At 42.7% G+C, this 15,034-nt stretch overlaps 1 protein-coding gene across 2 annotated transcripts in view; it reads right to left on the minus strand.

Moving 5' to 3' along the window:
* The window catches only part of LOC119894156 (anoctamin-1-like), a gene marked incomplete at its 5' end in the record, with an annotated part of 91,599 nt that extends 77,462 nt beyond the window's left edge, over positions 1–14,137 (minus strand). For both annotated transcript variants that reach the window (XM_038706720.1, XM_038706719.1), the window contains 2 exon segments: positions 11,774–11,908; positions 14,073–14,137. In XM_038706720.1, coding sequence (XP_038562648.1) covers positions 11,774–11,908; positions 14,073–14,137 — 200 coding nt within the window.
* Between the last annotated feature and the right edge of the window lie 897 nt (positions 14,138–15,034).

The raw sequence follows: 15,034 nt of genomic DNA on the forward strand, positions 1-15,034 counted from the left end.
TCTGTGAATAACTTTGTTATTCATTGTTGCAAACTCATTCATTTTGCTGTTAGTGATGGTTCACTTCAAAACCAAAATGAATGAGTTTGTTTTTACATCACTGTTACTCCCATGTTAAAATTAACTATTGTCACAGCAGCAAGTCTTTTGTAACTCTCAGGCTTTGTTTGCAAATGTTCAACTTCATTCCATTAAATCTTTTGCAAGGACTGATTGTATCTTAGATGTTTCTTTGTGTCACACATAGAATTTCAATGCACTGAACCATCGATATATAAATGACAGACAATCCAGAGGGATTTATCATGGACTGTACAGTTTCCATAATAGCTGGAGTCAACGGGCACTCAATATCTGGGACTTGAACTCCATAAGGTTCTTCAGGCACACTTTCAAACATCTCCCAGTCAGTCCCAAACAGCTCCATGTTCTGAAAATAGTGTTATTTTGTATGAAACAATATTTAGAAATATTTGAAAACACAACCAAGCACACATTGACCTACAAAGGCATAGTGCAGTGACTAAAGACAATAAAAACTGAAAATCATTCACATTATCCTCAGTTGACAGGTCTAATTGTGTGCTTATTCAATAACTTTCTTCAAGAGTTATTGACATCTTTAAAATTTTTATATAACTCTAAATCCACACCTTCAGGTTGAAAACTTTTTACTGCACTTTGCCTTTGGAGACTACTGTGAGAGATAGCTTCAACAAACCTGCAAATCTTCATCTGGGTCACAAGGGTTCTGCATGTTACCCATAACCCAGAGTTGGTTAGGGGTGAGTCCACCTTCAGATCGTAAGGGATGGTTGACCCAGCCTTCTGTGAAGGTGTGAAGGGCCTCTGCCAGACGCGGAAGGAACACATAATGGGCACAAAACAGATGAACAGCATCTGCCAAATCCAACAGGCCATCTTCCTCTAGACTGTGAAGAACTTCATAGTACAGATGAGTGACACAGGTCCAGACATCTCGCCATAGGTACTCAATCCTAGATAGGAAATAATAGGACTCACTCAACTCAAAAGTAATCTTGCATATAGTCTTACTTAAAATAATTTTTGACAATGATTTAACATTGTCACTATGAATATACTGTAAATTATGCAAATTATTATTTTAACCTTTGGTTGTGTACACTTCAGCCAGCGATGAAGCTCCCTCTTCCAGTGCCTTTAACACTGAACATGGTTTCAGCAATGGCGACATTTTCAACGCCTTCATCACCCCTGACCTTTGAAAATGAATGGGGGGGAAATGCTCATTTATATTCATCACAACAAAATATTCCATTGAACATTACAGAAATGATCAACAAGAGCATAGAAACTGCAGCACAAGATATCACTATTTACCTGGAAGCTATGTACCTGGCCAGCCATAGTTTTCTACTGCCTTCAGGAAAAATGAAAGGGCAGTGTTTGAGCAGTTATTTGTTGCTGGTTCCAGATGCAGTATCTATACAGACACACAGAGTTTCATATGGTGAATCTGCAAAGGCAAAGTACTTGGCCTACAGGCCTACAACCACAAGAAAAATCAGGTGTCAAAGCAACAAAGGTAAAATAAAAAATAGATTAGAGTCAGAATAAATAATCAACATAAAATAAATAATTAAAATAAGCTTTCTGACATCCTCTCCAGGAACCATCACCTTATCATGGTGGAGAGGTTTGCGTGCCTGGAGGGTCTGTTCTCTGGAGCCTAGTGCTCCTGGTAGGGTCTCCCAAGGCAAAGTGGTTCCAGGTGAGGGGCCAGAATGAGAATGGTTCATAAAGACGCCTGATGATACGTGGCACCCCCCCTCTCCATCCTTTGGACCCACCATCCATCAAAAGATCCACAGGGGTCTGGTGCGCTGCCACATCGGTGGAGGTGAAGGTCAGGGGCCTCGACGGACCAGACCCGGGCAGCAGAGGCTGGCTCTGGGGATGTGGAACGTCACCTCTCTGTGGGGAAGGAGCCAGAACTTGTGCGGGAGATGGAGCGCTACCAATTAGATCTGGTGGGGCTGATCTCCACGCACAGTCTTGGTTCTGGAACCGTACTCCTTGATAGGGGATGGACACTATTCTTCTCTGGAGTTGCTCAAGGTGTGAAGCGCAAGGTGGGTGTGGGGATACTCACAAGTCTCAGGTTGAGCACTGCTACGTTGGAGTTTACTCCGGTGAACGAGAGGGTCGCCTCCCTACGCCTTCAGGTACGGGGGGGGGGGACTGTTGACTGACTGTTGTTGTGGATATGCACCAAATAGCAGTTTAGAGTATTCGGCCTTCTTGGAGACCCTGAATGGAGTTCTGTATGGGGCTCCAGTAGGGGAATCCATAGTTCTGCTGGGAGACTTCAATGCGCATGTGGGCAATGATGGAGATACCTGGAAAGGCGTGATTGGGGGGAACGGCCCCCCTGATCTGAACCCGAGTGGGTGTTTGTTGTTAGACTTGTGATAGTCATGGATTGTCTATAACGAACACCATGTTCAAGCATAAGGATGCTCATAAGTGTACATGGTACCAGAGCACCCTAGGCCGAAGATCAATGATCGATTTTGTAATCGTTTCATCTGATTTGAGGCCGCATGCTTCAGACACTCAGGTGAAGAGAGGGGCGGAGCTGTCAACTGATCACCATCTGGTGGTGAGTTGGGTCAGGCGGTGGGGGAAGACTCTGGACAGACCTGGTAAGCCCAAATGGGTAGTGCGGGTGAACTGGGAACGACTGGAGGAGGCCCCTGTCCGTGAGATCTGCAACTCAAACCTCCGGCGGAGCTTTTCTGGCATCCCTGTGGAGGTTGGGGACATTGAACATGAATGGGCAATGTTCAAAGCTTCTATCGCTGAAGCCGCAGTGGGAAGCTGTGGTCTCAAGGTCTTAGGTGCCTCAAGGGGCGGTAACCCTCGAACACCGTGGTGGACACCGGTGGTCAGGGAAGCCGTCTGGCTGAAGGAGGAGGCCTTCCAGGATTTGTTGTCTCGGAGGAATCCGGAGGCAGATTGCAAGGCACCGACGGGCCCAAAGGGCTGCAGCTTCTGCTGCGGCAGATGCAAAGCAACGGATGTGGGAGAAGTTTGGAGAAGACATGGAGGACTTTTGGTCGGCACCAAAGTGCTTCTGGAGAACTGCCCGCCACCTCAGGGGGGGGAAGCGGGTAACCGTCCAAGCTGTGTACAGTAAGGATGGGAACCTGTTGACCTCAACTGGGGAGGTAATTGAGCGGTGGAAGGAACATTTAGAGGAACTCCTAAATCCGACTGACTCGCACTCTCTAGTAGAGGCAGAGCTGGAGGCTGATGGCGGTTTCTTGTCAATATCCCTGGTGGAAGTCACTGAGGTAGTCAAACAACTCCACAGTGGCAAAACCCCGGGGATTGATGAGATCTGCCATGCTAAAAGCTTTGGGTGTGGAGGGGCTGTCTTGGATGACACGTCTCTTTAACATTGTGTGGAAGTCAGGTACAGTGCCCAAGGAGTGGCAGACTGGGGTTGTGGTTCCCCTGTTCAAAAAGGGGGACCAGAGAGTGTGTGCCAATTACAGGGGTATCACACTTCTCAGCCTCCCCAGTAAAGTCTACTCCAAGGTGCTGGAACGGAGGGTTCGGCTGATAGTCAAACCTCGGATCGAAGAGGAACAATGCGGGTTTCGTCCTGGTCGTGGAACAACGGACCAGCACTTTACTCTCACAAGGATCCTGGAGTGGGCTTGGGAGTATGCCCATCTAGTCTACATGTGCTTCGTAGATCTGGAGAAGGCGTATGACCCGGGTCCCCCGGGAGATACTGTGGGAGGTGCTACGGGAGTATGGGGTGAGGGGGGCCCTTCTCAGGGCTATCCAATTCCTGTACATCCAAAGCGAGAGCTGTGTCCGAGTACTCGGCAGTAAGTCAGACTCTTTCCAGGTGAGGGTTGGCCTTCGCCAGGGCTGCGCTTTTCACCAATCCTGTTTGTGATATTCGTGGACAGGATATCGAGGTGTAGTCGTGGTGAGGAGGGGTTGCGGTTCGGTGGGCTTGGGATCTCGTCACTGCTTTTTGCGGATGATGTGGTCCTGATGGCATCATCGGTCTGTGACCTTCAGCTCTCACTGGATCGGTACGCAGCAGAGTGTGAAGCGGTTGGGATAAGGATTAGCACCTCTTAATCTGTGGCCATGGTTCTTAGCAGGAAACTGGTGGAGTGCCAACTCCATGTAGGGAATGAATCCTTACTCCAAGTGAAGGAGTTCAAGTACCTCGGGGTCCTGTTCATGAGTGAAGGGAGACTGGAGCAGGAGATTGGCCGGAGAATTGGAGCAGCGGGGGGCGGTGTTGCACTTGCTTTACTGCACCGTTGTGACGAAAAGAGAGCTGAGCCGTAAGACAAAGCTCTCGATCTATCTGTCAATTTTCGCTCCTACCCTCACCTATGGTCATGAAGGCTGGGTCATGACCGAAAGAACAAGATTGCGGGTACACATGGCCAAAATGGGTTTCCTTAGGTGGGTGGCTGGTGTCTCCCTTAGAGATAGGGTGAGAAGCTCGGCCATCCGCAGCTCAAAGTAGAGCCGCTGCTCCTTTGCGTTGAAAGGAGCCAGTTGAAAGGCACGTCCAGCTGGGAGGAGGCCTCAGGGAAGACCCAGGACTAGGTGGAGAGATTATATCTCCACACTGGCCTGAGAACGCCTCAGTCAGAGCTGATTAATGTGGCTCGGGAAAGAGAAGTTTGGCATCCCCTGCTGGAGCTGCTCCCCCCTCTTCTCATTATATTCTCTTGCTTCTCCGTGCATATACGTTGTGATATGTTGTTTGGAACCAAAAAACAAAGAAAAGGAAATAATGTTTTTCCCCATTTTTCTGAATCCAAACAAGAAAACCAATTCAAACAATGTTACGGGTCTGATTTTGGTGTTTGCAAATTCCTTTTTTCGTTTCTCCGTTTGAAGAAAGACAAGACAGGTGGGTCAGGTGACCTGGAATTAAAGGTAAATATTTAAAAATAGAAGCCAAGGATGGCCATTGTGTAACATTATACAAGGACTAACATACCAGGGTAAGGTTAGATGAAAAATGTTAAGTAATAAAAATAAATAAACCTGGACAGATGGAAGCATGTTAGCAACAGTAGTTAATACATGTGGTTTAATACTGTGCATGAATCCATGTGCACAGCAAGAGTCAACATATAGAGCACATATAAACTTTCAAATAACAGGTATAGAGGAGGTTGTCTTCTACTTCGAGAGACACAATTAAAAAAATCTTTCGTTGCAAAAATGGGTTCAGGAGGCAGACACCATCTCCACATTTAAGAGTAGACTTAAGACTTTCCTCTTTGATAAAGCTTATAGTTAGGGCTGGCTCAGGTGAGTCCTGAACCATGCCTTAGTTATGCTGCTATAGGCCTAGACTGCCGGGGGATTTCCTATGATGCACTGAGCTCCTCTCTCCTCTACTTTCTCTCCCTATGTATGCAACCTCATCCCATTATTGCATGTTACTAACACAACTTCTCCCCTTTCCGGTAGTCTTGTGCTTTCTCGTCCCTCTCCTCTCTCCTCCTATCACTTCCTGCAGGTTTTCTGGCTCTGGAGCTGTGGAGTCTGGATCTGTGGCTGCGGGTCACCTGCTGCCCCTGTGTTCCTGCTTGACACCCTCTGCTGCAACGACTATTGTTGCTAGTCTTATTGTTATTATTGTTATTATAATCATTAACATTACGACTGTTACCATTAACACTAGTATAAATATCTGTACCATTTTTCATTTAGTCTATAGCAACATCACCTTTACTGTCTGTACCTCTGTGTGTATATTGTGTAGGCTGCCTCCCTCCCCTCTCTCTCTCCTTACATCCCTCTCTTTTTCTCTCTGTTCCTCTCCTACTCTCTCTCTCTCTCTCTCTCTCTCTCTCTCTCTCTCTCTCTTCACCCCAACCGGTCGAGGCAGATGGCCGCCCACCCTGAGCCATGGTTCTGTTCGAGGTTTCTGCCTCTTAAAAGGAAGTTTTTCCTTGCCTCTGTCGCCTAGTGCTGCTCTTGGTGGGAACTGTTGGGCTTCTGTAAATAGCATCATAGAGTACGGTCTAGACCTGCTCTTTTATGAAAAGCGCTGTGAGATAACTGTTGTTGTGATTTGGCGCTATATAAATAAAATTGCATGCTTCCATCAATAATGTAAATGCTCCGTATTTGTATAGCGCCTTTCTAGTCTTTTCGACCACTCAAAGCACTTTTACACTACATCTGCATTCACCATTCACACACATTAATTCACTATGCCTAAGTGCACAAACAGAAACTAACATTCATACACTGGCAGAACATTCCCCAGAAGCAATTCAGGGTTCAGTATCTTGCCCAAGGACACTTCATCATGCAGCCTGGAGGAGCAAGGGATTGAACCGCTGACCTTCCGGTTAACAGGCAACAGGCAACAGGCAACAGGCAACAGGCAACAGGCAACAGGCAACAGGCAACCTGCTCTACCTCCAGAGCCACTGCCGCCCCATCAGTACAGGCTAATTTGTTTATTTAATTTTTCTTTTGATGTTGCCCTTTTATGATGTTAGTCCATGTATAATGTTACAGAATGGCCATCCCTGCTTGGCCTTTAATTTGATATATTTACTTTTACTTCCGGGTCATCTGACCCACCTGTCTTGTTTTTCTTAATGTCTTAATTCTTAATGTCTTAATTCAAAGAAAATGAAAAAAAGGAATTTGCAAAAAACTAAAATTGGACAGTTATTTGAATTTGGTTCTCTTATACGTTTTGGATTCAAAAACAACAAATGCGGACGGACCCATATGAAGTCTATCAACAGTGAATCCATGAACATAAACATATACAGGAACAATAAAGCACTATAATAAAAGTATTAAAAAAGTGGCGCACCTTTCTTGAGTAACCATCTATTGCACCAAATATGATGATGTTGTACCATGAAATCAAAAAAATTAGATGACAATGAGCAGTCAATGAAAAGAGCTACATTAACTCAACACCAATAATAAAGTACATAAATAAATGAAAACCTTACGTTATGAGCTTATGGCTTGGGTCCACATGCACTAATGACAAAGGCCGCTGTATGAAGTATGTCCTCTTGACGATGCCACCCAGCTGTGTCATTCTTTCCAAAATATCTGGAGCGTCGACTCTGTGCATGGACTCCTTAATGCGATTCCACTGAACTCTATGTCCATTTGCTTGCAGACAACCTTTACCCATTCTGTACCCCGTGTTTGGGATCCTGGTTTTTATGGTCAGCACAGCATCATCCAGTTCACTGTCAGATAAACTGCTGTATGTACGTCTTGTGGACAATCCGAGTTCATGCATACGGAAAATAGTACTTTGGCTGACACCCAGCAGGTTGGCGATACAAGACACTAGTAAGGGCATGTCAATGAGCCTGGACAGCAGCTCCTCAGAAAAACTAGATTTTGGTCAGCCGCGTCCTCCTTCTCTACTAAAAACACAGGGATTCTCTTGGGAAAGAGCTGCGTGGATCTTTCTTTGAAGGGATAAAAGACACTCCACAATTTCAGCTGGGATGTTTAAAATAGTAGATGCAGATGTCAGTATAAAGGCTTCCTAATTTACAACATACTGGAAGTAGTCCAAATAAAAGTATGGTTGACTTAATGTGTCACTGATCCTTGATTCCAGACGCTGCAGTAGCTGAGTAGCCAATGGTCCCTGTAAATGTCAAAAATACATATGCCTACCGTTAACTTATCCGTACCAATTCAACATTATGTAACGTTTGGCTAGATAGACTTATAAAACAGCACAACTGAAGTATTTTGGCAAACTAAGAGGTGTAAATGACGTTATCCTTAGCTTGCAAGCTAAAACAATTACTACATCTGGCTCAGTTGTTATTACTGCTCTGGTTGACATTGCTAAACATATGATAGCAGTGAAGTTTATTTCAGGTAACGTTATGGTAGATCTTGCAGTTCAGTGTCAATCGGCGAAACAGTTGTAACATCACTAAGTTAACTAACGTTACCGTTATAAGGTTAACGTTACTTTCACACAGAGCACTTCATCAACGCTAACGTCGTCTAGCACTAGAGTTAACAGCGAGTAAATATCATTAGGTTGAAACCTAAAACAATAATGTCAGAAATGTAAATCATTATAAAGTGCTAAAAATAGTAAAATCGTATAAAAAATGTTGAATGAACACATTATTTACTTTACCTGTGATGCTGAGCCTAGGCTAGCAGCCTCAGGTCTGTTGTTAGCCATCTTTCACCTCTGATGCATGCGCGTTAGATGGAATCGAGGTTCGATAACCTGTCCTGTGATGTCATTTCAGCTGTTCTTGACTCGTACCCACATACTTGAATTTGTGTTCATAGTGAAGAATTCGTAGTCTTAGAAATCAGAGTTGTACTCATGAATGTGAACAGTCATAGCTTCTAGAGTCACACTCACATAAAAACAGAAATGTAATTTTATTGACTCACATGTATGAAAACGCATGGATGCATAAATGTTAAAAATATACGAATATGAAAGTTTGAAAGTGTTCTTACACCATACATGATGCGATTTGCTGGTTCAGACCTTTTTTCGCATTAACAACTTCAAAATAACTTTACACACGTGGTTATATAAGTTTAAGTAATGATTTTCTGATTTATAGCTTAATTTGAATAATCCCACGTCCATTTACGATGCATTTAAAGCGGCCCCCTAGTGGTCGATTTGAATGAAACTTTCAGAGTATATTTCCAGCACTCATGGGGACATATTCTGTGAGTTTTGTGATGATTGCACCAACAGTTGCGGATTTTTGTCTATTTATGTCCTGAGCCACGCCCCTTTACAATTTTATTGGTCAATATCTTGAAAATGAAAGGAGCTATCAACAAGCTTTATACCATTTTATATATGTTAAGTCCAATGATGAACCATTGGTGGCAATTGGAGCTACAGTGTAGGAGTAGATTCAAAAAATATGTTTATATATATTTGTTCTTTGTTGTAGGCGTATCTAAATGAACCCTGGTGGTATTTTATAGAGCACCCTGAGCTGGGCTTCTGTGAGAAATTTCAAGTCAATAGGACTTATGGTGTGAAGTAGGTGGCCTTTGAAAAGTTTTTTTACCTCAAATACAGCGCCTCCATCTGGTCGATTGGTGTAATATTTCTATGGAAGTGCGGGCACATCTGTCTGAGTTACTGTGCCAAGTATCATGTATGGAAGATATAGCGAGTTAAAGAATTGGTTACAGGGGGACAACTCAGCCTGCAGCTACAACAGGGAGTAAATGAAAGACATGAGTTTCCTATCAATTGAGGTTCAGAGACAAAAAACTAAACCTCTACTGAGCAAGATTTTGCAATTTTTAAGGAAAGGCATTTTGGTGCCTTTTTTGTACTTACAGAGATAAATATACACGACTGGCAGCAGTTTACAAAAAAAAACAACCTGGTCTGCCAAATCCTCTCCACACTCTAAGGTGATCACATGACACAACAATTAAGTCTATAAAAGCTGTGAACCCCTTCACTTTGGAAGGACTAAAGTAAACTTTTTTTTTTAGCAAACACCAAATACAAATTTGAAAAATCCACATCTTTTCTGCAACTTACAGCTCAAATGGAGTCTGTAGCTGCACATATGCCGGAGCATTTAGCTCTTAAAGTTGAGTAGATTGGAAGAAAGTAGAGCCTCTGCTCCCATTGAAATCCATTCATTTATTCACATAAAAATATTAATATAAAATCAGCCATTACAGATATTAGCAACACAGGTAATAACATAAATCTCCTGAACATGATGTACATTTTGAAATTGAAACAAAGTTTCTACGACAAACAGTGCAGGAGAAGATAGATGACAAAGAGACGTAGAATAAATAAATAATAAAGAGCCAAGACAACTAATTAAAGCTGCAAGCAGCATTGGGTGGGCCCTCGCACGTGTAGCATGTCGAGGTGTGAGGTGGACGTGTTGCAGATTCTGGAGCTCTACGTCACTTCCTCTGTTCCCTTCGTGTTATAACAACTTCCTGTTTCACGTCGAATTGTCGATTTTTGACGACACGCCATATACGACTGATGATAACTGTTTGTACAACTTCTAATCATCAGTGGGTTTAGACTGCACAGCGAAAGTTTGAAGTCGATCAGACTAAATCCCTAGGAGGAGTTAAAGTACGGAGTGTGTAAATCATCCAAAAATGACCATAAAATTGAAAATGGCTGACTACCTGTTGGGTTTAGGCTTTTTGGTACATCTGGATATGATACATGTGCCACATAAATTTCATACATGTAGGTGAAACATGCCGTGGAGGCTGCATTTCCTGTTGCCAGCAGGTAGCGCTATGATAATGAGTGAATGTTAGCATGTGGATGTGTTCAGGGTGCAACTCTGGATGTGAGCATGTACAGTGAAGTTACAACAACTTCCTGTGTCATGGCAAAGCGTGTAACATCGAAGCGAAAATTTGAAGTTGATGTTAAAGTATGCGCCCTGTAAATGGTATAAAATGGGTTAAAATTGCACTTTCAATTCAAAATGGCGGACTTCCTGTTGCGTTAAGGGTGTGGGTCCTTGAGGCTTTTTTGTGTGTCTTGATATATTTCCCCAAATAATTTTGTGCATGTAGGCTGAACGTGGCCAAGTGGCAAATTCTTTCGAATTTTTTAGGTGGCGCCAGCGAGCCATTTTGTCACGCCCATGTGCAGGAGTGTGCAAAGTTTGGTGAGTTTTTAAGCATGTTTAGACCCCCATAAATGAGCTTACTTTGCAGAAAAAAGAGAAAAAAAATCACTTCAGTTTCAATAGGGACCTCGCAAGGTTCGTGCTCGGGCCCTAATAATAACCAAAACAGACGAAAATAGAAGGGTTCTGCCGCTTTGCCGTTTGAACTCTAATAATAATAATCATAATAATAAAAACTAAAACAGACAAACATAAAAGGGTTCTACTGCTTGGTGGTTTGAACCCTAATAAATTGTTTGTTAATAAACTGTGTTACTGTGTAATGTTCACTTACTTCTAAATTTCTTTGTGTGTGGGAGCAGTACTCCTGGGCAAAAAAGTTAGTGTAGAGCCCTGTATTAAATTTGGAGGGATATCAAATAACTGTTATCCTTTTCAACTGTAGAACTTTAAGAACCAGTGCCACACAGATTTACAACTTAGAGGCAGCCCTACCATATTCTCAGACCTATTTGTAGGGTCATTGTAAAACCGTCCCACATCATGTAGGAGCTCCGTCTTTCCAAATAACAGTCTCCTTTTAGCTTTTGAGCCAGACATTAAGGTGTGCAATACACCATCCAATTTTTAAACTGTCAAAAGGACTTGTGTCCACACTAACATTTCCATGTCATTTTGGTAGAGACCTCTGTCCACAGTCAAAACAGAACATAAAAATAATTAAATTACTTATTCTTCGCCCTCTTTTTAGTTGGCAAACAACAAAACTGCATCACAGAAAACATCTGTTAAGTAATGGAACTAACAGCTAAGCTGACAAACATTGTTTTATAGTTGCAACGTCATTTAATGTAATTAACGTCATTTAAAATCATCTCATAAATACTGCCTGTTGCTAACTGCAATGGGAAAAGGGAAAAAGGGAATTTCCCTGTACATTAGCAAAAAGCAAGACATGTTGAATTAGCAGCAACAGCTTCAGTAAGACAAAAAGCTGCAGAGAACGACTGGTTAAAGATTCAACAGGCTGACAATCAAGTTTTCCACTTAAAAAAGCTCACAGTCTTTGCTTCATGTATGTGCTTGTTGTGTGTGTTTACCTTGGTATGTTGTCATCGACTGTTGCACATCCATACAGAAAGACAATGACCCCCACCAGAGAGGCAGGAATCAGCATCTGCGTATACAGACCCAACCAGGCAAAGTACAGACCAATCTTCTCGCCAAAGTACTTCCTAAACAACACCAAAGAGATTCAAATCATTTCCATTTTTCAGACAAAAACTACTATGTTGATATCATGATATGGAAATCTAAACTGTAATTGTCCAGGGTTGTCAAATTACAAGATTAAAAATAAGTATGAATTCAGACTGAAAACAGACCTGTGTTAAAACAGGGGGCTATGTTGGTAGGAGCACCACTGTTTAAGGGACTGGGGAGATCCAGGAAGTCAAGATGGACACATTACATGAAACCACAAACCTTAACACATGTAAGCGGAATAATCTCTCTGTTGATATTTTATTAGATACTTTTAATATTGGGGTGGTGATGGCGCAATGGATAAGACACATGCCTTTGGTGTGAGCGACCCAGGTTCAAACCTCCTCTGTGACCCAGCTACCATTATGTCCCTGAGGAAGACACTTAACCCCTAGTTGCTCCAGAGATGTGCGATCTCTGAAATGTATAGCAATTGTAAGTTGCTTTGGATAAAAGCGTCAGCTAAATGACTATATGTAATATAAGTATTTCTTATATTAAATAGATGTTTTTAGGTTCCATATGACACTGAAATCCTGAAATCTCCCCACATGGGTCAATTATTGGACCTAAACTGTTTTGTATTTATATGCTTTCTTTGGATCAGAAAACTTGGAGGTACACGATTGATTTCCACTTTTATGTGGATGATCCGTAACTTTATGTTCCATTAACAGGTACAGGTAACAGGACCTGGAAAAACTTTCTCTGGGACCAGGACAGCCCAACACTCTGTCCACTACAGAAAGCATTATATGGCCTTGTTCCTACCTACATTATAGATTTACTCATGCCACTTCTTCAAAAGGAAGAACACTTTTAACAGCCCACCTCTTTAAAAAAACAAAACACTTTCTGTTAAAGCCCTCAACTGTGGAAATCCCTACATGACGAACTTAGGTCAGCTAAATCAGTACCTATGTTTAAATCACTCCTCAAAAGGTACTTTTATAGGAAGGCTTTTGTGTGGTAATTTATTACCTGTCTTATGTCTCACAGTGTAGGTCCAAACCACTGCATGTACAGGCCACACCCATTTCTGCCTAAACTTTTTTTTCGCTACATCGCAAAAACTGAAAAACCTATTTTAATTTACTCCTCCAAAGCCGCAAGTCTGATCGACACCCAGCCGATAAAACTTTGTAAAAGGGAACTTTGATCCGCCAAAAAACATCCAAATTATAAGCTAAAATCTTTTTGCAGAAACGCAAAAAACTGGATGTGATATCTTACGTTTGCAATGGCCGATCTACACCAAACTCGGGGACGTCATCAGCCACGCCGTCCCCACGGGCCTCTAGGTGGAGCTATTAATCGTATATCAACCAATGCTCCCATAGACATCCATTCTGTAACCGCAAGTCCCTTTAATTTCAAACTCCAGCCATTTATTCTCCACGGGCCACCCGGGTTGACTCGCGCCCTCCATGGGGCAACTAAAAATGTCACTAGTGGCCAAATAGCTTTAACTAACGACTACTGTTGACTAAAAATTCTTTGTCAGGGGCAGCCCTAGAAAGACTTCTCCACACAGCACCCTTGACCACACTACCTGTCTTTTGTGAAGGGATTCTTTTTAAGTACATTTACACAACCATAAATTATTACCAACATCTGACATTTTCAAATTCATAGTGGCATTAAACTTATTTCAACTCGCAGTAGCTCAGTCCATAAGGATTCGAACTGGAGGGTGGCCTAAATGAATCAAGTCAGTCGATACAGAGGCGGCTGATAGCTGGAGAGATGCCAATTCACCTCCAGGGCACTGGCGTATTAGATGCCTATAAGCAAGGCGTCTCATCCCTAACCGCTCGGGGCACTGCGCTGTGGTGACCCATCACTGTGTGTGTGTTTGTTTGCATGTGTAAAATTACCATTAGAGGGAATTTCCCCATGGGGACAAATGAACTAATTATAATTTTATTGTTATAAACCTGTTAGCAGAATGAAGGATTACAATGTGGTATACTTACTGCCATGTTATTAAAAAAGCATATGATATACAAGTATAATATGTACAAGCAATGAGCTGCTATTACAGTCCTTCAAAATAAGAGCCCTGGCTGATGAATACGATATATGAATGAATAATCCTAAATAAATTATTATACCTAAAAAAAGTGTCCTTACCGCACAAGTCCGAGGGGCTGGTACTTGTAGAAGACGCTGTAGTTTGCCCACTCTTCATATAAAAGCTGCGGAAGACAATCACCATAATTTTGTTGCATTTGTCCAGTTTTATCATGCCTTTTTACTGCCATATTTGTCTTAGATGTAACAGTTGGGTGGAGTTCCCTTTCTTGTTTCTTTGACAGTGAACTGTAACTTGTGTACATATTCACCTTTGTAGAGGTAAATGGTTTCAGAATAAGAAGGAGCTTTAAAGCCAAGTAGTGTTTTACACATATGAGGAATTTGCTGTGTTGATAAGGTGCTACACGTAGACAAACATACAGTCAACATAAATAAATAGAAATATATAAATATGGAATGGAAGAACAATGTTGCAGATATCCATGTGCATTATTCTGGGTCTGTGCCGTGCAGAAGTGACGCAACGGAAGAGAATATTGTGTACATATAAATATAAATGGACAACATAAAAATATACAACAAAAGATCAACAATCAACAACAAATATGTGCGACGTGCCAGGTCTGTGCCCGATGAGATGAAACAGTATTTACATGTGCTGAGACATTTGTATCATTTGCAAGGGGGGAGTGTCAGTGGGGGACCTGGGCCTTGTTAATGAGGCTAGTGCAGACGGGTTTTTGTGGCGAGAAGTTTTGGTCCTGATGGACCGCAGCCTCCTGCCAGAGGGGAGAGTCTGAAACAGTTTGTGTCCGGGGTGGGAGGAGTCAGCTGCAATCTTTCCTGCTCGCCTCAGAGTCCTCGAGGAGTACAGGTCCTGAAGAGAAGGAAGATTGCAGCCAATCACCTTCTCTGCAGAGCGAATGATGTGCTGCAGCCTGCCCTTGTCCCTGGCAGTGGCAGCAGCGTGCCAGATGGTGATGGAGGAGGTGAGGATGGACTCAATGATGGTGGTGTAGAAGTGCACCATCACAGTCTTTGGCAGGCTAAACTTCTTC

Source organism: Micropterus salmoides, unplaced genomic scaffold, assembly GCF_014851395.1.
Source record: "Micropterus salmoides isolate LMB-PRFRI ecotype aquatic unplaced genomic scaffold, ASM1485139v1 Ms_hic_scaffold_8, whole genome shotgun sequence".
NCBI classification, from domain to species: domain Eukaryota; kingdom Metazoa; phylum Chordata; class Actinopteri; order Centrarchiformes; family Centrarchidae; genus Micropterus; species Micropterus salmoides.